The sequence below is a fragment of the Zalophus californianus genome, chromosome 5 (assembly GCF_009762305.2).
Source record: "Zalophus californianus isolate mZalCal1 chromosome 5, mZalCal1.pri.v2, whole genome shotgun sequence".
In the NCBI taxonomy this organism is placed as follows: domain Eukaryota; kingdom Metazoa; phylum Chordata; class Mammalia; order Carnivora; family Otariidae; genus Zalophus; species Zalophus californianus.
In genome coordinates, this window is record NC_045599.1 from 126,109,769 (window position 1) to 126,134,165 (window position 24,397).

At 37.9% G+C, this 24,397-nt stretch overlaps 1 protein-coding gene across 2 annotated transcripts in view; it reads left to right on the forward strand.

Annotated features, from left to right (window-relative positions):
* The window catches only part of LOC113928900 (UDP-glucuronosyltransferase 3A1-like), a 30,770-nt gene extending 6,941 nt beyond the window's left edge, over positions 1–23,829 (forward strand). Inside the window, exons 3-7 of one of the 2 annotated variants that reach the window (XM_035727721.1) lie at positions 10,871–10,979; positions 13,407–13,938; positions 19,859–20,090; positions 21,599–21,818; positions 22,950–23,827. In XM_035727721.1, coding sequence (XP_035583614.1) covers positions 10,871–10,979; positions 13,407–13,938; positions 19,859–20,090; positions 21,599–21,818; positions 22,950–23,226 — 1,370 coding nt within the window. In that variant the 3' untranslated portion in view covers positions 23,227–23,827. Of the gene's footprint in view, positions 1–10,870; positions 10,980–13,406; positions 13,939–19,858; positions 20,091–21,598; positions 21,819–22,949 lie in introns of both variants that reach the window. The other variant, XM_035727720.1, reaches the window with a different exon arrangement.
* Positions 23,830–24,397: the final 568 nt, after the last annotated feature.

The window sequence follows — 24,397 nt, forward strand, 5'->3', positions numbered from 1 at the left end:
ATCACAATCATGTACTGTTATTTTGGTTTATTATGCTCAGCAAAAAAAAATATATCTTTAAATTTTTTAAATTTATTTTTCTTTTAAAGCTTTTATTCATTTGAGAGAGCTCATATATAAGAGAGAGAGAGAGCACAAGGTGGGGGAAGGGACTGAGGAAGAGGAAGAGAGGGAAAAGTAGGCTCCTTGCTCAGCCAGGAGCCGGATGTGGGGCTCCATTCCAGGACCCTGGGATGATGGACCTGAGCCAAAGACAGACGCTTAACTGACTGAGCATTCCAGGGGTCCATCAGCAAAAAATACTTTGAGTTTCCTTTATAGCATGTGTATGCAGAGTTCATTCCCTTTTATTGCTGAATAGTGCTCTGTGCGTGAATTACCACAATGTGTTTATTTAGTTGCTTGTTGATGGGCATTAGGATTGTCTCCTGTTTTGAGCTATTACAAATAAACGTGCTCTGAAGAGTTGTGTACAAGCTTTTATGACTATGTACTACCTTTTCTCCAAATTAATTGTTAGGAGTACAGTGGCTGAACCATAGTTTCAGTATATGTTTAAGTTTTTAAGAAATGGTCACGCTCTTTCCCGGGAAGCTGTAATATTCTGCATTCTCATCAGAAGTGACTGCAGGTTCCATGCACACCACATCCTTGTCAATACTTGATATGGTTAGTCTTTTTACTTTTAGCCATTGATGTGTGGGTGTATTTCATGGTGCTTTTTATATGCATTTCCTTTATTACTGATGGTGCTATGCGTTTTTTTCATGTGCTTATTTGTCAGCCATATATCTTCACAGATGGAGTGTTTCCCAAATTTTGCCCATTTTTAAATTGGGCCATTTTTTTCTTATTCTAGAGTCTTCAGAGTTCTTGATATATATTTTGGATGTAAGTATTTTATGAGCTATAAATCTGCAAATATTTTTCTCAGTCCATGACTTATCTTTTCACTCTTACCAGTGTCTTTTGAAGAGCACATTTTTTAATTTGTTGATGTGTCATTTCATGCTTTTGCTACATGTATTAGTAAGAATATATGATTTTTTTAACTTACTTTGTCAAAATAATGAATGGCACTAATTGATTTTCAAATGTTAAACTAAACTTATATTGTGGGAATAATACTAATTGGTCAAGGTGTATTTTCACTTTTATGTAATTTTAGATGTACTTTGCTAAAATTTTTTTTAAAAATTAAAAAAAAATTTTTTTTAAAGATTTTATTTATTTGAGAGAGAGCAAGAGTGAGAGAACATAAGCGGGGCATGGGGAGAGGGAGAGAGGAGAAGACTCCCCACTGAGAAGGAAGCCCGATGCAGGGCTGGATCCCAGGACCCTGAGATCATGACCTGAGCTGAAGGCAGACGCTTAACTAACTGAGCCACCCAGGTTCCCCTAGTTTGCTTAAATTTTGGTTTAAAGTTTTATTTCTGTGTCCATGTGGGCCATCATTATGTGATTCTCTTTTCTTTTCTTTTTTTCTGGCAATGTTAATCAGTGCAATACTTTCCTGATAGAATAATAGGTAGTGTTCCTCTTTCAATTTTCTGGTAGAGTTTGGTTAGAATTCGTATTGTTTCTTCCTAAATTGTTCTAGCCACTCTGAGAGACAGGCTCTCTCCACCCACCCCAAAGTTAGGTTTGGATGTTGAGACTTATGGCCTTGTATACACACGAAGAGGTTATAAAATGGTTTATTAGGGGCACCTGGCTGGCTTATTCAACAGCTCGACTCACCATCTGAACTTTGTGGGTTCCAACCCCACTTTGGGTGTAGAAATTACTTCAAAATAAAATCTTTAAGAAAAACCACAATGGTTTATTAATAATATAATCAGGCTTCATGGAGAGAGTAAAGCAAGTCTCAATCTGGTCCAACCATACACTGAGAGAGCAGGAAAAGGAAGATGCATTTGGGCTTTTATGGTGGTCAGTCTTAGGGCTGGAATGGCCGTTTCCCTTCACCCCATGTTTGACTGATGCCCAGAGCGTTCTGTGTTTCATTTATTTCAGTTTGAACTGGTATAAGTAAGTCATTATGGCATTTTATGAGACCTGCTGCCTGAGGCTGGTGAGGGAGTTGAATGTTTCACTGAATGTCTTGTTCAAAAGATCAGTGTTGTGCATGGAGAGAAGGCAATCAGTGCCTTGGTCATGATCAGTAATGTCTGAAAATCTGTAGAGGATAAGGAGTTGTGCTTGAGGCTATGTATTGTGCCTTTGGTGTGTGGAGACACATGTGTAACCTTCATTTAAATTTTGGATATCTATATGGCAAGAGATTCTGTGCTCTTTACCCAAATGGAACAACCTTTCCTCTTTATAGGTCTCTTTGGAATGTCTTTTTCTTCTTTAAGTGAACTTTGGTAGTTTCTGTCTTTCTAAGAATTTGTCCATATCATCCATTATCTAATTTACTGCCATCTTAAGTTCATAGAATTCTCCTATGGTCCTTTTCATATTTCTGTGTGGTCATTAGTGGTGTTCCTTCTTTCATTTCTGGTCCTAATAATTTGTATCTTTCTTGTTTGTAAATTTTCTTGATCTTTTCAAAGAACTGGCTCTGCTTTCATTGATTCCTGTTGGTTTTCTATTTCCAATTTTATTAGTTTCCCTCTAATCTTTGTTAATTCTACCTACTGTTTTGGGTTTAGTACACTTTCTTCCCCAGGGTCTTAAGGTGGCAGAATAGTTTATTGATTTGGTAACTTCCTTTTTATTATAGGCACTGAAAGTTGTATTTCCTTTTAACTCCTTCTTTTGTGCATCACATAAATTTTGTTATGTTGTATACTCATTTTTATTTGTCTCTATGTATTTTATTATTTCCCTTGTGATTTCGTTTTGATACATAAGTTATTTAAAAGGGTATTGTTTAATTTCCATAATTTGTGAATTTTCCGGTTTTCTGTCTGTTGTTGATTTCTAACTTCATCCTGGTGTGGTCAAATAGCCTGTGATAAGTGTGTTAACATCTATTGAGACTTATTTGTGGCCGAACAATGGACTCTGCTGGAAAATGTCCCGTGTACCCTTGAGAAGAATGTGTGTGCTGTTGTTTGGTCGAGTGTTTTGTGTATGTCTGCTACATCTAGTGGATCAATGTGTGTAAGTCTTTTATTTCCTCACTGATCTTCTTTCTGGTTTTTCTATCCATTATTGAGAGTGGGTGTTGAAATTTCCAATGATTATATAAAAGTGTCTGTTTCTCTATTCTCCCACTTTTGCTTTAGCTATTTTGATGGTCTCTCATTAGGTGCCTATGAATTTATAATAGTTATATCTTCTTGCCATATTAAGTCTTTATTAATATATAATGTCCTTTGTCTCTTGCAATCTTAGTTGATTTAAAATCGATTATGTTTGGCATTTGCTCATCTACTTCTGCTTTCTTTTGCTTATTCCTTGCTTGGAATATCTTTTCCCATCTTTTCCCTTTCTGTCTGTGTCATTGGACCTAAAGCGAGTCTCTTGTAGACAGTATATATAGTTGGATCATAATTTTCTTTGTGTGAATGTTTGTGAGCTTCTTGTTTTTGTATTTATTTATTTTTTGTTAATACATTTTGTTATTTTGGAATAATTGTAAATTTACAGAAAAGTTACAAAGATAGTACAGGAAGCTCCCATACACCCCACACCCTCTTTCCCCCATTGTTAACCCATTCTATTTTTAATTTTTTAAAGTATTACTTTTTATTGATGTACAGCTGATACACAATGTTACATTAGTTTCAGCTGTGAGACATAGTGATTTTTCAACTGTACATGTTATGATGTGCTCACCACAAGTGTAGCTTCCATCTGTCACCACACAAGGCTATTACAATTGGTTCCTGTATTTTTATCCATTGTGCCAATATCTGTCTTTGCATTGGAGAATTTAATCCATGTACATTGAATGTAATTACTGATAAGGAGAAACTTATGTGTGTCCTTTTGCTATTTTTTAATGTCTTATGGCTTTTTTGTCCCTTTCTTTCTTTATTACTGTTTCTTTTATGCTTAGTTGATTCTTTGTTATGAAATGTTTAAGTTCCTTTGTCATTTTCTTTTGTGTATACTCTATAGCTAATTTTTATGTGTGTTACCATGGGGATTTAATTTAACATAAAATATGTCACTCACATTTTAATTTTTACGAGTTTAATAACATTCAAAAATTCTCTTCCTATAAAGCTTGGCTCATCTTAACCCCCTTGAATTGTTGATATCACAAAATTACATTTTTTTACATTGTATGCCCCCAATCATAAACTATCATTAATTTAAATGCATTAGTATATTAAATTACAGAGAAAACTTGATTGGAGATACAAAGTTTATCTAACACTTGTTTTTAAACTAATACTTGGCTTTAAATATGTACTAGTTTCATAAATCACGTAGAAACCACAAGTGCAGTTAGAAAGCATTACTATTTTGATGAAGTCCCAATAGTTCATTTTTGCAATTGCTTCCCTTGCCTCTGGTGATGTTTCTAGGAAGAAGTTGCTGCGGCTGAGGTCGAAGAGGTTGCTGCCTGTGTTCTCCTTTAGGATTTTGATGGATTCCTGTCTCACACTTAGGTCTTTCAACCATTTTGAGTCTATTTTTGTGGGTAGTGTAAGGAAATGGTCCAGTTTCATTCTTCTGCATGTGGCTGTCCAATTTTCCCAACACCATTTGTTGAAGAGACTGTCTGTTTTCCATTGGAAATTCTTTCCTGCTTTGTCGAAGATTAGTTGACCATAGAGTTGAGGGTCCATTTCTGGGCTCTCTATTCTGTTCCATTGATCTGTGTGTCTGTTTTTGTGCCAGTACCATACTGTCTTGATGATGACAGCTTTGTAATAGAGCTTGAAGTCTGGAATTGTGATGCCACCAGCTTTGCTTTTCTTTTTCAACATTCCTCTGGCTATTCGGGCTCCATACAAATTTTAGGATTATTTGTGCCATTTCTTTGAAAAAAGTTGATGGTATTTTGATAGGGATTGCATTAAATGTGTAGATTGCTCTAGGTAGCATAAAGAAATAGTCAACAAAACCAAAAGACAGCCGACAGAATGGGAGAAGATATTTGCAAATGACATATCAGATAAAGGGCTAGTATCCAAAATCTATAAAGAACTTATCAAACTCAACACCCAAAGAACAAATAATCCAATCAAGAAATGGGCAGAAGACACGAACAGACACTTTTTGAAGGAAGACATCCAAATGGCCAATGGACACATGAAAAAGTGCTCAACATCGCTTGGCTTCAGGGAAATCCAAATCAAAACCTCAATGAGATACCACCTCACACCAGTGAGAATGGATAAAATTAACAAGTCAGGAAACAACAGATGTTGGCGGGGATGTGGAGAAAGGGGAACCCTCCTACACTGGTGGTGGGAAAGCAAGCTGGTGCAGCCACTCTGGAAAACAGTATGGAGGTTCCTCAAGAAGTTAAAAATAGAGCTACCCTATGACTCAGCAATTACACTACTGGGTATTTACCCCAAAGGATACAAATGTAGTGATCCAAAGGGGTATGTGCACCCCAATGTTTATAGCAACAATGTCCACAATAGCCAAACTATGGAAAGAGCCAAGGTGTCCATCGACAGATGAATGGATAAAGAAGATGTGGTATATATACACAAGGGAATATTATGCAGCCATCAAAAGGAATGAAATCTTGCCATTTGCAATGACGTGGATAGAACTAGAGTGTATTATGCTGAGCGAAATAAGTCAGTCAGAGAAAGACATGTATCATATGATTTCACTGATATGAGGAATTCTTAATCTCAGGAAACAAACTGAGGGTTGCTGGAGTGGTGGGGGGTGGGAGGGATGGGGTGGCTGGGTGATAGACATTGGGGAGGATATGTGCTATGGTGAGTGTGGTGAATTGTGTAAGACTGTTGAATCACAGACCTGTACCTCTGAAACAAATGATACATTATATATTTAAAAAAAAGAAGAAGATAGTAGGAAGGGTAAAATGAAGGGGGGGAAATTGGAGGGGGAGATGAACCATGAGAGACTATGGACTCTGAGAAACAAACTGAGGGTTCTAGAGGGGAGGGGGTGGGGGGATGGGTTAGCCTGGTGATGGCTATTAAAGAGGGCACATATTGAATGGAGCAAACAATGAATCATGGAACACTATATCAAAAACTAATGATGTAATGTATGGTGATTAACATAACAATAAAATTTAAAAAATAGGTTAAGCACTATAAAATAAAAAAATTTACATTAAAAAAAGAAAGCATTACTATTATACTAGCTTTATAATTTCGTATGCATTTACCTCTATTAAAATCTTTATTTTTGGGGCGCCTGGGTGGCTCAGTTGGTTAAGCGACTGCCTTCGGCTCAGGTCATGATCCTGGAGTCCCGGGATCGAGTCCTGCATCGGGCTCCCTGCTCGGCAGGGAGTCTGCTTCTCCCTCTGACCCTCCCCTCTCTCATGCGCTCTCTCTCTCTCTCTCTCTCTCTCATTCTTGCTCTCAAATAAATAAAATCTTTAAAAAAAAAATCTTTATTTTTCCATACACCTTTGAGTTACTATCTGGTATCCTTTCGTTTTTTTCTGGAGGGCTCCTTTGAACATTTCTGTCAGTATAGGTCTAGTGGTAACGACCTACCTTAGCTTTTGTTTATCTGGGAATGTCTTAATTTTGCCCTCACTTTTGAAATACAGTGTTGCCAGACATAGAATTTTTTGTTGCTCATTTTTTTTCTTTTAGCATTTTGAATATATAAGCCCACTGCCTTCTGGCCTCCAAAATTTCTGATTAGAAATCTATTGATCATCTCATTGACAATCACTTGTATGTGATAAGTCACTTTTCTCTTAATGCTCTTAATATTCTCTCTTTGTCTTTCTTAAAGTTTGACTAAAATGTGTGTGTTTGAGTTAATTTTCCTTGGAGTTGTTGAGCTTCCTGGATGTTTATATTCATATCTTTCATTCAGTTTGGGAGGCTTTCAGCCATTATTATGTAAAATATTCTATCTCTTTATCTCTGTCTTCTTCTGAGCATCCACACTGCACATGTTTTCCCTTAGGCTGTATTCTCTTTTGTTCAATGTTTTAACTTTCTGTTCCTCACACCTGATAATTTCCATTGTCTTATCTTCAGGTTCACAGATTATTTCTTCTGCTTGCTCAAATCTGCCTTGGAATCCCTCTAGTGAAATTTTCATTTCATTTATTGCATTTTTCAGTTTTAAATTTTATTTTTGGCTTTTTTTGGATTTTCTGTGCCTTTATTGACATTTCTATTTTGCATACATTTTTTCCCTTGACCTTCTCTACATCTTCCTTTAGTTCTCTGAGAATCTTTATGGCAGTTATTTTAAAGTCATCATCTAGTATATCTGCCATCAGGTCTTTCTCAGGGACAGTTTGTTGATTTATTATTTTCCTCTGAATAGGCCTCAGTTTCCTGTTGTTTGGTGTGTCTTGAGTTTTTTGTTGAACACCGACCATTTGAATTTAACAATGTGTTAAATCTGGAGATGAGACTCTCCTCCTTTCTCCAGGGTTTGCAGATCTTTTAAAATTAATTTTTTTCTTGTTTTTATTTTGTGATTGTTTTAGGCTGCCTTTGGGTGAGGATCAATGTGAGGTGTAAATTTTGGTCTCTTAGGTCTTTTCTGAACCTTTTCCTGGACATAAGTGGACACTTTCTAAATTCATCATATATGGAGTTTTTGTCCAATGTCTTAGCCCTTAATGTTTGTCTCCCATAAGAGGAAAAACAGAAAAATCGGGGAGAAAAAAAGGACATCAGTCTTTTAAGACCCTTAGAAGTCCATTCAGCCAGAATGGAATATGCTTAAAAAAAAAAGAGCATGATGCGAAAACATTGCTCCCTACTCTTCGTCTGCATCTTTGTGATCAGAAGCAGCAATCCACAGTCAGAGCACAGATACCTGAGATTTGGAGAAGGTCCTTTTTAACCCATTCTGGCTCCTGAAACCTATGTGCAAGCTGCTTTACAAACACATGTTCAGCTGCCTGCCATGAGAGGTATGTGGAAGATGGGTAGCTGGTACTGTGATCAGAGCTGAAATACCTGAAATTAACTAAACTTATCTGCACTTTACACTTAAGGCCTTCCCTGGAAGTTGACTGCAAGGTTCAAAAATAGATGTTTTAGACAGATTCTGCCAGTCAATTGTTATCTAGGTGGGGAGACAGATTCCTGGTGCTCTACTATCTTCTCAGAATCTTCACTACTACCTTTTGACTTATCTTTTGCTTTCAGAATATATATATGTAGCTAAATATGTGTGTGTATATATAAAAGAAAACTTTCACCAGTTTCTGTTTGAATGTGTGTCCAGGAAATCTCCTTATACTCTCATGCTGGAAGTGGAACCCCAATAGTTGTTTCTTGATGGTGTCAGGGATGGAAAGACCTTCACCTGACAAGTAATTCTTTCCAGGAATTCAGCTGAGGTGCCATGGCTTGTGCTTTGTGTAGGGCAGCAACACATCCCTCTTGTGAGCTCCTATGTGAATGTTTGTGTCCTGAATGAGTGTGCTCAATGAATCTCTGCAAAAGAAGGTTGTCCTCAATGCAGTGTCATACATGTGTTTCTGGAGAAAGTTGAAGGTGGTTAAGGTCTTGCCAGCAAAGCTTGTGAGCAAGGCTGTTGAGGTAGTCCATGAGAAGCCAGTTACAAGTGATTTGTATCCTGCCAAGACAAAGGTGAAGAGAAACTGCTGCTGAGAGCTTGTTGAAATAAGAATTGACAGAACATATCACCAAATCTATGCATGTAAAGTATCTATTATTACTTAGATATAGTCAGCAATTTCAATAACATTGGAAATGAGGGGGGCTTAATATGTGTCATGGCACAATAACGTTATAGTAATCCACTGCAAGGCATCATTACTTCTTTTCTGGTTTAAGAATAGTCTAACCTAGGCCATTAAATGGAAAGCCAGGGGAGATAATCACTCATTTGCTTAACAGATTGCTTAGAATGGGATTTAATCCTTAAAGGCACTGTTTATGGGTTGTATTAACAGTTTTAATATGTTGGGCAGATCCAAAGTGTCCCTTTTTGTCAAGCTGATTGTAAATGCCAAAACTTTAATTTTATTTTAATTTTTGACTTGTTACATATCAAGAGCAATCATAGCCCCTAGGAAATAATGTAAAAAATGGCTGTTATGACTATGGGATATTTAATCTCAGTAGTTAAGATAGGGCATGTAAAGTTGTCCTCTATCGAACATTTTTGACTCCTAAGAGTACCGAAATTTTCTGGATCTATTTAGTGGGCTCTTCTCATCCTGTTATTTTTGCCCCAGTATTGATTAAGACCATTAAAGTTTGTCAGTGGCTCATCTCAGCTGATGTTAAAAGTATTTAGAAGCTCTGATTTAAAGGCGCAAAAACCAATCTGTGCCTTTCTTCTGTTACAAAGTTTTTCTTTAAAGTAATGTTACATTCCACATGTATCAAAACTGAGAACTCTGTTTTAATTTCTTTCCTGACTCTCCCACCCTGCCTTGCCCTTCTCTTTCCTCTTTCTTTGGGTTATTATTAGAGGTATTTTGGGGATGGTGTCCATTTTAACCTGCTCATATTTTTAAGTTTCTTCATCAGAATGTCCCAATTAGTATCATCAAGACTAGGGGCCTGCCTAGTGGTGATTTTGAGAGACATGAAATTAACCTGAGTTTGAATGAACTCTTTGAATTAACTCCATGGGGGCGTCGTCAGTGTTTTTCCCCATTACTGTGTTAATCAACTTTTCTTTTAGCTACAGAGATATAATCAGCAGCAGTAGCAAAGGCATTTTCTAGGGTTGGATGCGCCTTCTACTTTCACAGGTGTGAATCTCATCATATGACATAGTGACTACTCTTCTTCCACCATTCTGTGGGCTTGTAAACGGTATCAGTCTTACCCAGAGCACTGTTTATAATGGGGGCAGTCCTTGAGACACACAACCATTGGTCACAGGGTTCTACCTAGCCTAGTGTCAATCACGGCTCATGCTGGGATCCAGAAGCACAATCCAAGCTGACACAGAAAATAGGTTTATGTGAGACACATGACCAGGACCGCTGAAAGGCTAAACCCATACTTTTGTCTCTAAATGCCAATTATGGAAGCTTCTGAGTAGGGTGGAGGTGAGGATTCCCCTACTTGGGTCTGGCTTGCTTGGCTTGACACTCTTGCTCACATAAAGGATGGCATGTTGAGGCTTTCTTCTCTGTTGGCCAAGGTATGTCACAGAAGGTTAAGGGGAGATGGAGCTTGAAAGCTGTCATCAGTCCAACCTAAGAAATGGTGTCAGACTTTATTACACATGAATTATGAGGGAAATGCCAGGATGTGAAGTAGGGCTGCAGAGGACTCCTTTTTTAAATTTAGGTGTTGGTATTTTTTTGGCTGACTGAAAAACCTGTGCATGTATCACTTTTAATTTTAATGAAAATCATTTATTTTTCTAAATGAGAAATGACTGGGGAGCTGGCATAAAATAAGATCTGTATTTAAATACAAAGTATATCATTCGCTATATGTGCACTCTTGACAAATTATCTGGCACTCCTTTCTCACCTATAAAATGGTGAATAATTATACCTTTAAGTGTAAATTTTAAGTAGAAACTTCCAGTACTTTAAAATGAATAAAAGTGACTATATCATTATGTGGTTCTCAGTAAAGTTTAGCAGGTTGCATGATTGAAGAAATGAGAAAGCAGAAAAACCAAACCAAACCAAAGTTCAAAAAGCAAACATTTGACTATATATACAATCCTTGGAATAAAGAAACCATGATATCATCATGCCAATGTTAATTTGGGTTGTATGGTACAATTAAACATTTCTTTATTGGTGTTTTATTTTTATTTTTAGAAAAGAATGAAATTTCATACAAAGTTATCAGTTGGCTTCCACCTGAAGATCATAGAAAAGATTTTAATAACACTTTTGATTTCTTTGTGACAGAAGCTTTGCATGGCAGGTAATTTCTTTTATTCTCTGAATGAAAGACTTGCCATTTTAGTGATAGGGATGAATAGTTGCATGCATGGATTCTTAGTGTGAGTTTAAGAGAAATGGATGGATGGATGGATGAATGGATGGATGGATGAGTAGATGGATGGGGAGATCAATGATGGTGGCAGTGGATGGATGGAGTAGAGTTTTGCACTACCAATCATTCAGTTTGTGTATCCTGTGGCTCTTCCACTGAAAGCATGAATGTATTTCTGTATAGTGAGGGGGACTGTTCCTCCGGATCTTCCTTGCAACATTCCATCTACAGTGTTTGCATATATATTCTCCATAACACAGAAGTTGGGATAGACAACTTAATTTCTTATTGTTGGTACGCAATGAGAACCACCAGGTTATACTTATTTTTCCTATCTTTTTCACATAAATTCAAGAATAGAAAGATGCTTATGAATATTGTTATTTAATGCCTTGAACCACTGTCTTTTAAACTCATTTAAAAAACTCAAATATCTTGGTGATATACAATCAGTGAGTAACCTGAGGGATTTTTGTCATTATCTGAGGTGTATAGAAAGTTCTTCATCTTTGACATTTGAAGGTAAAGACCCAAATTTATCCCTTGTTTGGTTAATACACAGACCTAATGTCCATCCCCCTTCTTTCCCTAGAAATTCTATTAGTAGGGCGCCTGGTTGTCTCAGTTGGTTAAGCATCTGACTTTGGCTCAGGTCATGATCTCAGGGTCCTGGGACTGAGCCTGCCAAGCCCCTCTTGAGCTCCACGCTCAGCGGGAAGTCTGCTGTGTCTCTGCCTCTTCCCCCACTTGCATGTGCGCTCTCTCTCTCAAATAAATAAAATCTTAAAAAAGTAAAGAAATTCTATTTGCTTCTAGGTGGTCCTAAAGTCTGGCTTTTTTCATAAAGCCCAATTCCTTAGTCAAACTAGAAGACCAAATTCTCCCCTCTGTAAGAGATCTGATCTAAAAGTACTCATTTGAAACGTTGTCTATTTTATCTTGTGTTGTTACTCATATATGTTTGAATTATAAGTCTCATCTCTTTCTCCTCAGATTTATTATGTCAAAGACTGTTTTTTTTTGTTCAGTTTTTGCTTTTAAGTAGGTTCCATGCCCAGCATGGACCCCACCAAGGGGTTTGAATTCCCAACCCTGAGATCAAGATTTGAGCTGAGATCAGGAGTCAGATGCTTAACTAAATGAGTCACCCAGGTGCCCCTTGAAGACTGGTTTCACACACATGTTAAATATGGTGCAATATACTGAACGAAGTACTTTCCTGTAGTTTTTCAATGTATTATCTTCATTTCAATATGATTCATGCTCTACTTTAGAGGACTTTGTACTTCATATCCTGAATTTGTCAATAATATTTAGCAATCATTCTTTATGAAAATCTTTTAAAATATTATAGAGGATAATTTCAGTTAATTATCTGTTTTCACTTGTAGTTGATTCTATAGCATGTGTAGGCATCTTCATATTGTTAATGAGCTCTCACCTGTGGGTCTTCTTTCAGTGGGCTGATAAGGTGGAATGTTGTACAGGTTATAAGTTTGCCAGGTCATTGATTCTCTCAGTCCTTCATTCAAGTAGGAGACCCATGGGTCTCCAAAGCACCTGACCTGTAATCTCTGGTCAGGAATATTCTCATCTGTTGCCTATGTGCTGTATGAAAAAGATCATTTTTCTTGCAGGCATTGATGGGAAAACATTGAGAGAATAGTTCCTGGAATAGTGCCATAGGCAGGAGTCTTAATAGATATTGGTAAAATTTTAGCATGAACTTTTGGAATAAGTATGAATACTCCATCTGGAATGATGTGGAAAGGTAGTAGTTAGCTTCAAATAGGCTTTTATTTTTGTTTTAAATGTTAATCTTTTCAGGTAGGAAGATGTAAATCTCATGTTCAGCTTAGAAGTTGGATTCTAATATTACCATTAGAAAGTTTGTTGTGTGAGGTAATCTGTCAAATTTAGGATATACCCAGTTTCAAATAAAGGCTACATCGTGAATATTGATGCCTTGAAGTTACTTTCACAGTTTGGTTAGGAAATAGGACAGTCACTCAGAAAAGGTCAGTATGCAAATGAAATTTAAACAGAACATCACAGAATGGATCAACTAGACATGGGACTTTTAGATCTACTAGTGACAGAGAATGTTTTCAATGCAGAAGGACCTAAATTAGCTTTGCTAGTGTGGGCATATGGATTGGCCAGAGAAAGGGGAGGGGAGGAAGTGAGAACATTTTAAGAAGCAGAAACACCCAGAGCAGAGTATTCCTTGAACACTGGTAAAATAGGTGGGCTGCTGCCAGATAATGGGATATTTTCTTTGAGCCAAACATTCTCCTAAGTATTGTCAAATTAACACCTTCAATGAATATTTGTCATTACTCTTGTTTTAAACAGAGGAGCATTTGACAACTTTGTAAAGTTAATGGGACAACTGGGGATTCGATGCAGTGATTTGCTAAGGAGAAGTGATATCATGGATTTCTTAAAAAATGAGAACTTTGACCTGGTATTTGTTGAAGCATTTGACTTCTGTTCTTTCCTGGTTGCTGAGAAGCTTGGGAAGCCATTTGTGTCGATTCTTCCCACTCGCTTTGGCAGTGTGGACCTTGGACTACCAAACCCTGTGTCTTATGTTCCAGTATTCAATTCCTTGCTAACCGACCACATGGACTTCTGGGGCAGAGTGAAGAATTTTCTGATGCTCTTTGATTTCTCCATAAAGCAATGGCGAATCCAGTCTACGTTTGACAGCACCATCAAGGAACATTTCCCAGAAGGCTCTAGGCCAGTTTTGTCTCATCTCCTAAAGAAAGCAGAGCTGTGGTTTGTTAACTCTGACTTTGCCCTTGAATTTGCTCGGCCCCTGCTTCCCAACACTGTGTATGTTGGAGGCTTGATATCCAGACCTGTTAAAGCAGTACCACAGGTAAGTAAAACCTTAGCTCTCAATATGGACTCCATGCAGAGCTCTTCAGTGCAGAATTGGTGGTTCCCCTGCCAGAGGGAACAGGGAGTGAAATATGGTGAGACAGGCAAAAAAATGAGAATATACATTCTTATTATTTTATTTATTTTTAATTTTCTAATCTACTTTACTGTATTATATTTTAAATTTTATTTTATGTGGTAAAAAACACTTAATATTAGACTTAGCTCCTTATCAAATTTTTAATAGTACAATATATAATTACTGACTTAGGTACCATGTTGTGCCTCAGATCTCTAGATCTTATTTATTTCATTTACCTGTAACTCTTCCTCCATGGAATAATAGCTACCCTTTTCCCTCATTGCTTTCCCTCTTCCAACCTTGGAAACCAACTTCCACTTTTGATGCTAAGAATTTGACTATTTTAGATGCTTCAGATAAATTAATTCATGCAGTGTTTGCCTTTCTGGTTTATGTCACTTAGCATAATGTCCTCGAGTTTCATCCATGTTTTCCCATATTGCAAAATCTCCTTCTTTTTAAAGTATTCCATTATACATATATATTTTATATACAATTTAACCATTCATCTTTTGAATGGATATTTTGGTTATTACCACATCTTCGGTATTGTGAATAGTGCTTTAATAAATATGGGATTCCATTCGCTTGGGTACAGAAAGAGAAATCAGATTTCTCCATCATATGGTGGTTCTATTTTTAATTTTGGGGGGAATTTCCATACTGTTTTTCATAGTGCCTTCACCGTTTTTTATTCCCAATGATAGTAGGTAAGAGTTGCTCTTTCTCCATATCCTCAACAGTTGTCTTTTGTTTTTTAATAATAACCATACTAATAGGTATGAATTGACATCTCATTGTGGAATTGATTTGCATTTCCCTGATGACTAGTGTTGCTGAGCACTTTTTCATATATTTGTTTGCCATTTGCATGTTGTCTTTGGATGACTGTCTATTCCAGTCCTTAGCCTATTTTTAATGGGGTTATAAGATCTTTCTTTCTTTTTCTTTCTTTCTTTCTTTCTTTCTTTTTCTTTCTTTTTCTTTCTTTTTCTTCTTTCTTTCTTTTTTCTTTCTTTCTTTCTCTTTTTCTTTCTTTTTCTTTCTTTTTCTTTCTTTCTTTCTTCTTTCTTTCTTTCTTCTTTCTTTTCTTTCTTCTTTCTTTCTTTCTTTCTTTTTCTTTCTTTCTTTCTTTCTTTCTTTCTTTCTTTCTTTCTTCTTTCTTTCTTTCTTTCTTTCTTCTTTCTTCTTTCTTTCTTTCTTTCTTTCTTTCTTTCTTTCTTTCTTTCTTCTTTTTTCTTTCTTCTTTCTTTCTTTTTTCTTTCTTCTTTCTTTCTCTCTGCTATTGAGCTGTAGTCTTTCCTATACATTTTGGAGATTAATCTCTTATCAGGAATACAGTTTGCAGATATTTTCCATTCTGTAGGTTGTCTGTTACTCTGTTGATTGTTTCTTTTGCTGTGCAGAAGCTTTTCAGAAGCTTTTTAGTTTAATGTAGTCCCAATTAGTTTCTTTGTTATTATTGTTTGTTTCAATGTTTGTTAGTTTTGAGTTAGATATTTCATTTTCTTGTGCATTGTGCAATATCACTGAAATCATTGTCAAGACCAATATCATGAAATTTTCTCCCCATATTTTCTTCAAAGAGTTTTGCAGTTTTAGGTCTTATGCATAAATCTTTAATCGATTTTGAGTTGAGTTTTTGTATGGTATAAGTTGAGGATCAAACTTTATATTTGTTCATGTGGATATCCACACCTGGGGGTAGGGATTCTGGTGAGAAGGTGTTTTCATAATTATTTGCTTGCCTTGGTGAGACTGGTTACACATTTGCCTGGGGTGCAGTCCGTCTTTAGTTCTTTTTTCTTTCTTTCTTTCTTTAATGTTTCTTTTAGGGAATGAAAGCATGGAGCCTCTTATTTTGATGCCACACTCTACTATTTTAAATTTTAAAAAAATAGGTTTACATTGATCTTTTAATTATCAAAAGACAGCAAAGCTGATATTAAGTGATCTCCTGGGATGGTAGGTCTTATGGTGTGGTGTTGGATGGAGTCAAATAGAGCCAGATTAAATAATAGAATAAAGGCTTTGAGCTAGGGACAACCAAACAATGAAGAAGAAGAAGAAGAAGAAGAAGAAGAAGAAGAAGAAGAAGAAGAAGAAGAAGAAGAAGAAATTAATGTTTTTGAAGAATTGATAAAAGTATATTAATGCTCGCTTTTAGGATATTAAATCAGAAAGTTCTTAAGAATCATCTATGGGTGGCTATATACTAATTAATACCACACAAAATAGACTTATGTCATGACTTTTGCAGGAGAATAAAGGATATTTTATAAATGGTTTAACATAACAAAATCAATGTAATACATTATTAGAATGAATGGGAGAAAAAAACACATCATGTCAAGAAATGCAGAAAAGTTATTTGACAAAACTAACACACATTCATGATAAAAACGCTCACAAAACTAGGAGTACAAAGGTGTTTCTTGAACATGATAAAAAGTATATGGAACACTCCCAGCTAAGATCATACACATTATGATAGACTGCAATTGTGCTACTTAAGATCAGTAGTCTAAGATGTCCACTTATATCACTGCTATTCAAATATGCCCTTGTTAGAGCAAGTAGGCAAGAAAAAGAAAGAAAAGACACTCAAATTGGAATGGACAATGTAGAAATAGTTTGATTTTTATATGACATAAATCTCTATGTAGAAAATACCAAAAAATTCATACACCAAAAAGAAACTATTAGTTTTAATAAACAAAGCCAGCAGAGTTGCAGGGGAAAATATCAATATGCAAGTATGATTTGTGTTTCCATACAGCAACCATGAACAATTTGTAAATGAAATTAAGAAAACTATTTACAACAGGATCCAATTAAACTGAGGAGTTGAAAGACATGTACACTGGACGCTACAAATTTGCTGAAAGAAATTCAGGAAGACCTAAATAAATAGAAAGACATCTCCAGGCCATGAATTGTGATACTTAATCTTGTTAAGAGAGCACTACTACTCAAAGTGATCTACAGAGTTGATCTAATCCTTATCAACAGTTCAATGACCTCTTCCTTTTATAGAAACAAAAAAGCCAATTTTCAAATTCATATGGAAATGTAAGAGACCCTGAATAACCAAAACAATATGAAAAAGAACACAGTTGGATGACTCATACATCTGTGACCAATTCAGTTTTGACAAGGGTGCCAAAACCATTCAATGAAGGAAAGAATAGTCTCTTCAGCAAATGGTGCTGATCCCACTGGATTTTCACATGAAAGAGAACGTATTTTGAGCCTTCCTCATACCATGTACCAAAATTAACTCAAAATACATCAATGACATAATTAAAGAGTTAAAAGCCATAAAATATTTAGAAGAAAGAAAGGGATAAATCTGCATGGACTTACTTGGCAATGATTTTGTAGATATGACATTGAGAAGATGAGTAACAAAGGAAAAAATAGACAAATTGGACTTCATCAGGATTAAAAACCTCTATATCAGAAGACATTATATAGAAAATGAGAGGACAACCTATCAGATGCAAGGCAAGTATGTCCCCTCACTGCCATCTTTTAGCCTCATACTGGATGTCCTAACAAAAGTAATGAGACAAAAAAACAGAATAAAAGGCATATAGATTAGGAAGAAAGCAATAAAACTATTTTGTTTGCAGTTGACATGATGGTCCATTCTGAAAATCTGAAAAGGCCAAAAAATAAAAAATAAAAATTCCTGGAATAGAAAGCAATCATTGCAATGTCACAGGATACAAGTTTAATGTATAAAATCAATACTTTTCTTATATATTAGCAATGCATGGGGGAATGTGAAATTAAAAGCACATGTAAATACCATTCACATTAGCACCACCAAAAATGTGATCTTGGGAGTAAATCCACAAATATGTAAAGATTTATATGAGGAAAACTACAAAACTCTAATGAAGGAAATCAAAGAACTCAGTAAGTGGAGAGAAAGTCCATGTTCATGGATAGGAAGAGTCAATAGTGTCAAGAATTTGTTCTCTCCAAATTGATCTATATATTCAATGCAAGCACAATCAAAATCTCAGGAAATTATTTTGCAGATATTAATGAACTGATCCTAAAATTTGCACAGAGAAGCAAAAATCCTGAAGAACCAACACAATATTGAAAATGAAGAACAAAGTTGGAGGACTGACATTTTCAACTTCATGACTTACTATACAGCTACAGTAATCATGACATTATGATATTGGCAAAAGATTAGATGAATGGTAAATGTAACACAATAGAGAACCCCAAAAGAGATGCACACAGATTTTGTGAACTGCTGTTTCACATAGGAGTAAAGACAATAGTACAGAGAAAACATAGACTTTCAAAAAAAGTGGTGCTGGAAAAATGGATATGTGCACACACACAGAATAAATTAGACTCATACCCTACACCCTTCAAGAAAATTAGCTCAAATGGACCACAGGCTTAAATATAAAACACAAAAGTATAAAAATTTTAGAATATGATATCAGAGAAAATCTGAATGAACTATGGTTTGATGAAAACTTTTACTTATTTTTTTACATTGGAGATGAATTCAATTCTATTTATCTAAAAAAGCATTTATTTCACCTTCACTATTGGCAGAAGGAGGAGGTGTACTTAGGGAGTCCCTTTGATATTTTTTCTTTTTTTTATTATGTTATGTTAGTCCCCATACAGTACTTCATTAGTTTTTGATGTACTGTTTCATGATGATGAAAACTTTTTAAATGAAAAACCTAAGTCATGTTCTATGAAAGAAGGAGTTGATAAGTGTGCTAAGTTGAAAATTTCTGTTGTGGGGGCATCTGGGTGGCTCAGTCAGTTAAACTTCTTCCTTTGGCTCAGGTCATGATCCCAGGGTCATGGGGTAGAGCTCAGCATTGGGTTCCCTGCTAGGGAGAGCTTCTCCCTCTGCCCCTCCCCCCTGCTCGTGTTCTGTCTCTCTCAAATAAATAGATAAAAATCTTAAAAAAAAATTCTGTTCTTGGCAGGCACTGTCAAGACAATAAAAATAGGAGCCACAGAACAAGAGCAAATATTTGGAACAATCCTATCTGTTCAAGACTGTTATTCAAAATATGCAAACACTTTATACACACAAATATACATAGTATACAGAGAACTCTTAAAATTTAACAATAAGAAAACCAATAAATTAAAAATGGGCAAAAACCTTCCTAGATCCCTCAATAAAGAAGACCTACAGATGGCTAATAAGCATATGAAGAAGACACACCACAGAGACATTTCCCCCAGCATCTACTTCAGCCTCCAGAAGACATGCTGCCCCTACTGGGCCAGGACAGCAACTGGCACTCTCCCAGGCACTAGCACCTCTGGTCTGGCATTGGAACACTCCTAAATGACCCTATCTCCCCACACCTAGAAGGAGGGATGAGGATGACCCTGGTACTGAGACCATGTTTTCAATGAAGAAAGAGATTCCCACCATCTCCACTTTCCTCTTCTATAAAACATTATTATACACACAAGGCCTGGATTTAGATGTTGGTGCTACAGTGTGCTTTGAGTGCCTCAAGGGCAATGTGAGTTATTGTGGTAGTGGTTGGACACCTACAGCTGTCTTCACATTCATTTGTGATCATTGAAAGTGTTTATATGGTAGGATGTGTCCTGAGATCTCAGAAAAATGACTTCAAGGCCACCAGACACAATAGATATGAGCAGAGGGCACTGAGCTCTCCAGAGACTATGAGAAACTTTTCAAGACAGTGAACTCTAGGCACTGACAGGAGGGCGTATTCAGTAAATAGCTGACTTTCATTTCAAGGCTGTCTAGGCTTTCATGAGCAACTGTGTTCACCTTTCATTTCTTACCTCTCTGCAGGAATTTGAGAATTTCATTGCCAAGTTTGGAGATTCTGGTTTTGTCCTTGTGGCCCTGGGCTCCATGGTGAGCATCTGTCAGTCCCAAGAAGTTCTCAGGGAGATGAACAGTGCCTTTGCTCATCTGTCTCAAGGGGTGATATGGAAGTGTAATCCTTCTCATTGGCCCAAAGACGTCAAATTGGCAGCAAATGTGAAAATTGTGGACTGGCTTCCTCAGAATGACCTCTTGGGTAAGGACTGTTCAGCTCTACTTCTCTCTTTCCATTTATTATCTTTAGGTTTACACTGGGCAACCCCATGAGCATGAGAAAGGGCAGCTGGTAGCTAAAGGTAATCTTCAGAGGACAGGAATGGAGCAGCCAGCTGGTGTTTTTGGGAAATCAGACTATGCTTCCCAAATGGCTAAAACTGCCATGTTTTCTTCTTTCTTTCTATTGCAGTCCGGATACCTGCTTCCAGAAGTGATTGTCATCAGGCTCTTTTGACCATACCATATTTGGCACTCAACAAGGTTATCCAAACTTAGTCAAAGACAGTTTAGGGATTCTGCGATCATATACCAAGGGATATGTTGCCACTGTTTTCCCTTAAGTCTTGAGCATCTATTAGGCCCCATGGCACTATAGAAACACTCTCACACACATTGGTTCATTCTCCTTTGCCCCAAAAGGTGTACTCATACTTTCACAAAGTTTTGCTGACAGTGTCTGAAGGGTGTGCCAAAACATCTGAGTGTCAAGCTGAGTAACCTCTCAGCCTTAGCTGGTTATTTTGTTCATCACATTCTCTGGTAAAAGAGAGCTCCTCACACCCCTTTGGCCTTGTGCAACATTTTGGAGCCCCTCAGTGCCATAACCACTGTCTATATCAGACATTCATCCCCAAGATTATGGCTCACAAACATATTGAGAACTTAAGATGGAGGGTTCTGCACATTTATTCACAAGACATGGTATAGGGAAAAGGATTCTGACTTTCAAAGAAACACAAATAGATTCTGATGCACATCTCTATTGAGAAGCAGTTTTGAGATGAACTCTTCATTATTAGCACTTGTTTTAGTTTTCTCTAAATAAGAGTGAGATGAGCACATAGGAACTGGAAATACTGAGATGGGTGGTCCATCATTGCCTACTTTAGAGGATTTCTTGTGAAATTGAGGAGAAAGGACATACAGTGTAAGTTTGATGACTGCCACATGATGCCAGTAAAAGTGTTAGCCTTCAGATAAGAGGGAAATGAATGGGCAGTGAAAGGGAAAGCATGGGATCTGGAGAATGAGAGATAGAGACAGAGATAGTAAATCATATAAACAGAAAGAGTGACACTGGGAGAAAGTAACAGTGAGATAACAGACATAAGAGGAGCAAAGGGAGAGACAGAGTGGGTAGATAAGGATGGATGGACGGATGGATGGATGGATGGATGGACGGATGGATGGATGGACGAATGGATGGATGGAAGAAAATGCTGTGCTTAGTACTATTCTCAGCAGCTGTCCCTGGGGTCTGAGTCTTAGATGGATCAATTTAGAGGAATCTCTGTATGGAGACAAGACCAGAATTTTGTATCTTGGGGAATATGTGCCCTTGAGTGTGCCCTAAGCTAATTCAGCAAATTCATTTTCTCCAACATACTTTAAGATCCCTTTGTATTTTTTTCTGCCCTTGATACTTTCAAAAGATGTTCTGAAAATTTTCACCCTGAAATATTCTGCTTTGTTCCTGATTTGCAACAGCTCACCCACGGATCCGTCTCTTTGTCACTCATGGTGGATTGAATAGCATAATGGAGGCCATCCAACATGGTGTACCCATGGTAGGGATTCCTGTCCTTGGAGAACAGGCTGAAAACCTGGTCCGAGTAGAAGCCAAAAAGTTTGGTGTGTCTATCCAGTTAAAGCAGGTTAAGGCAAAGACATTGGCTCTGAAGATGAAGGAAGTCATAGAAGACAAGAGGTATGGAGCTCTCCGGGCTTGTGTTCACTTAGGCTGAATGAAGACATCCAACACAAAGGGCACTGTGTGCCACTTTTTTTGCAATAAAAGCTGAAGCTTCCAAGATGTGGAATAGTATGTGTGCAATGCTAACGGCTGACTTGTTTACTCTGAGAGCAAGTCTAGGCAATTCAGATTAGATGTTGAGAACAATTTCTCCGTAAGGGTTGTGAGGACTCTGACCTACTTACATAGGGTCTGTGACAGGTCTTATATTTTGGGACTACTGATAGTAGAATTACACTGAGCAGGAGGTCACCTTCCTGTCCCCCAATATGCCACAGTGTTTCCTGCCTCAGACGGTTTATCAGTGCTGCTTCCTAGGATATCCTTCCCTTCTCTTCACAGACCTAGCTCCTTCATACAGTTGGACTCAGCTCCAACGTCCTCCCCTCAGAGAGGCAGGAGGTCTTTGTGTGACAGTCTTAAATGTGCTCCCCTCTCCCACCCTCTTCGATCATAATTCATTTTTCCTTCTTAACACTTCTCAGGATCATTAACTAACCCATTTCTTTCTCTTTAAATTTATTGTTTGTCCCCTAGAAAGTAGAGAGTCAGCTCCCTTGGACAGCCCAGTGTGTCTCTTGTTTTCCCCTGTGTTCCCAGGGCCTAGCACAGGGCCTGCCACAAAAGTAAGTTGGGATGAATTTCTGTTAAGTGAGTCAATAAAAGGGCCCATGTTCTCTTATGTAAATTGCCATCCAGCAAAATGATGAGATAACCATGATGGACCGAATATCTTATTAGGGTCCCAAGGACATTTACCTTGAATCGGGTGTATGTTACACCCCATATATTCCTGTACACTTTTTCCTTTATCATACCGTAAGTGTCCTTCGGTAAAGACTTGTCCTTACAGCTTAGTCACCTTTTTATAATTTAACACTTTTAGCCCTAGGCATGGATCTTTGCATGGAAAGACCAGCTAGAACTTTTCAATGGGACCCAGTTAGTCTGTGACAAGGCCAAGCTAATCACTTTTCTTGAAACTGAGTCTTTTGTCATACGGATGAAAATGTGTGTGTGTGATACGAGGTCTCTAAGGCTTCTGAGAGCACATGAGTAACACCCTGCCTCTGTCTCTGCCAACAGGTACAAGTCAGCAGCAGTGGCCGCCAGCATCATCAGGCGCTCCCACCCCCTGACCCCTGCTCAGAGGCTGGTGGGCTGGATCGACCACATCCTCCAGACCGGGGGTGCGGCACACCTCAAGCCCCACGGCCTGCAGCAGCCGTGGTATGAGCGGTACCTGCTGGACGTCTTCTTGTTCCTGCTGCTGGTCACCCTGGGCACCCTGTGGCTCTGTGGGAAGCTGCTGGGCATGGTGGCCAGGTGGCTGTGTGGGGCCAGGAAGCTGAAGAAGGCCTGATGGAGGTGCATCCATGATGGGTGTTTGGGGAGCCACTGGTTGTAGAAGGCTTTCCCCAGCATAGGACACCCCTGGTGGTACTTGAGGGTGGTGCAGAAATATATCCTCACTGTTTCTGCCTCTGTTTGGAAATTCTTATGAAGTAATCTTGGATTATTTTTTCAAATTGTGGTAAAATATATATTTTGTAAAGCTTACTACTTAGCCAGTAATTGTACAGTCAGTGGCATTGAGCACATTGACATTATCATGGAAATATCACCACCACCCATTCCAGAACAATTTTCATCTTTCCAAACTCAAACGCCATGCTGATCAAACAGTAATTCCTCATATCCCTGCTCCCACCACCAGCCCCACACCCTGGCCACCCCAGTTCTACTTCTGTGTCTATGAATTTGATCTCGGCTTCTTGACTTGCCTCTGCTCAGGGGTCTCCTCACTCAGACCCCAACCTTCAGGAGACAGCCCCACCATCCTCCCTACTCTGTCTCTAGACACAGGGCCATGCTTACTTCATCCTCGGTGTCTGACACCTCTCAGTCTCTCTGCCCCTTCTCACATTTCATGATATGACATAAGATATTGGCCAGTACTTCCATGTTGGGTTTTCCTCTTGTATCTCTTTCTCACCTCACCTCCAAGCTCAGGAAGTCTGGTCTCCACCCTGCAGCTAGACAGGGATGACCCTCCCAGGACTCCACCTGTGTTCTCTGTGCTGAATCCCCTCCTGTGTAGAGTACCTCCTTTGCTGGTCAGACATGGAGCCTGCCTTTGGGTCACAGCTAATGCTGTGGTTTTCACTTCTCACAGTTCCCTTCTCAAGATTGCCCCTCTTAAAATATAGTTATGAAAACCTCACTTGAAGATCCCGGACCTCCCTATGAAGCTCTGGAAACTTAGGTCCTGTGATAACAACAGTTCCCAGGACTTTATCGATTTAGGAAACATCCGTCTGCTCCCCAAATATGGCACAGAATATCCCTCTATGTATAGGAATTGCATTCAGTTCCTCACAAAATACACTCAAAAACATGTGCCTTAACCACCAGGGTTTTTATATGTTTGGTGTTTGATTCTCTGAAAAAGGCTGTGTAGCCCCTGCCTCCCCCTTTTTTTGGACTTTTCTGTCTCCTTTACTAGACAGCAGGCTCCCTCTCTGGTAGGTTCC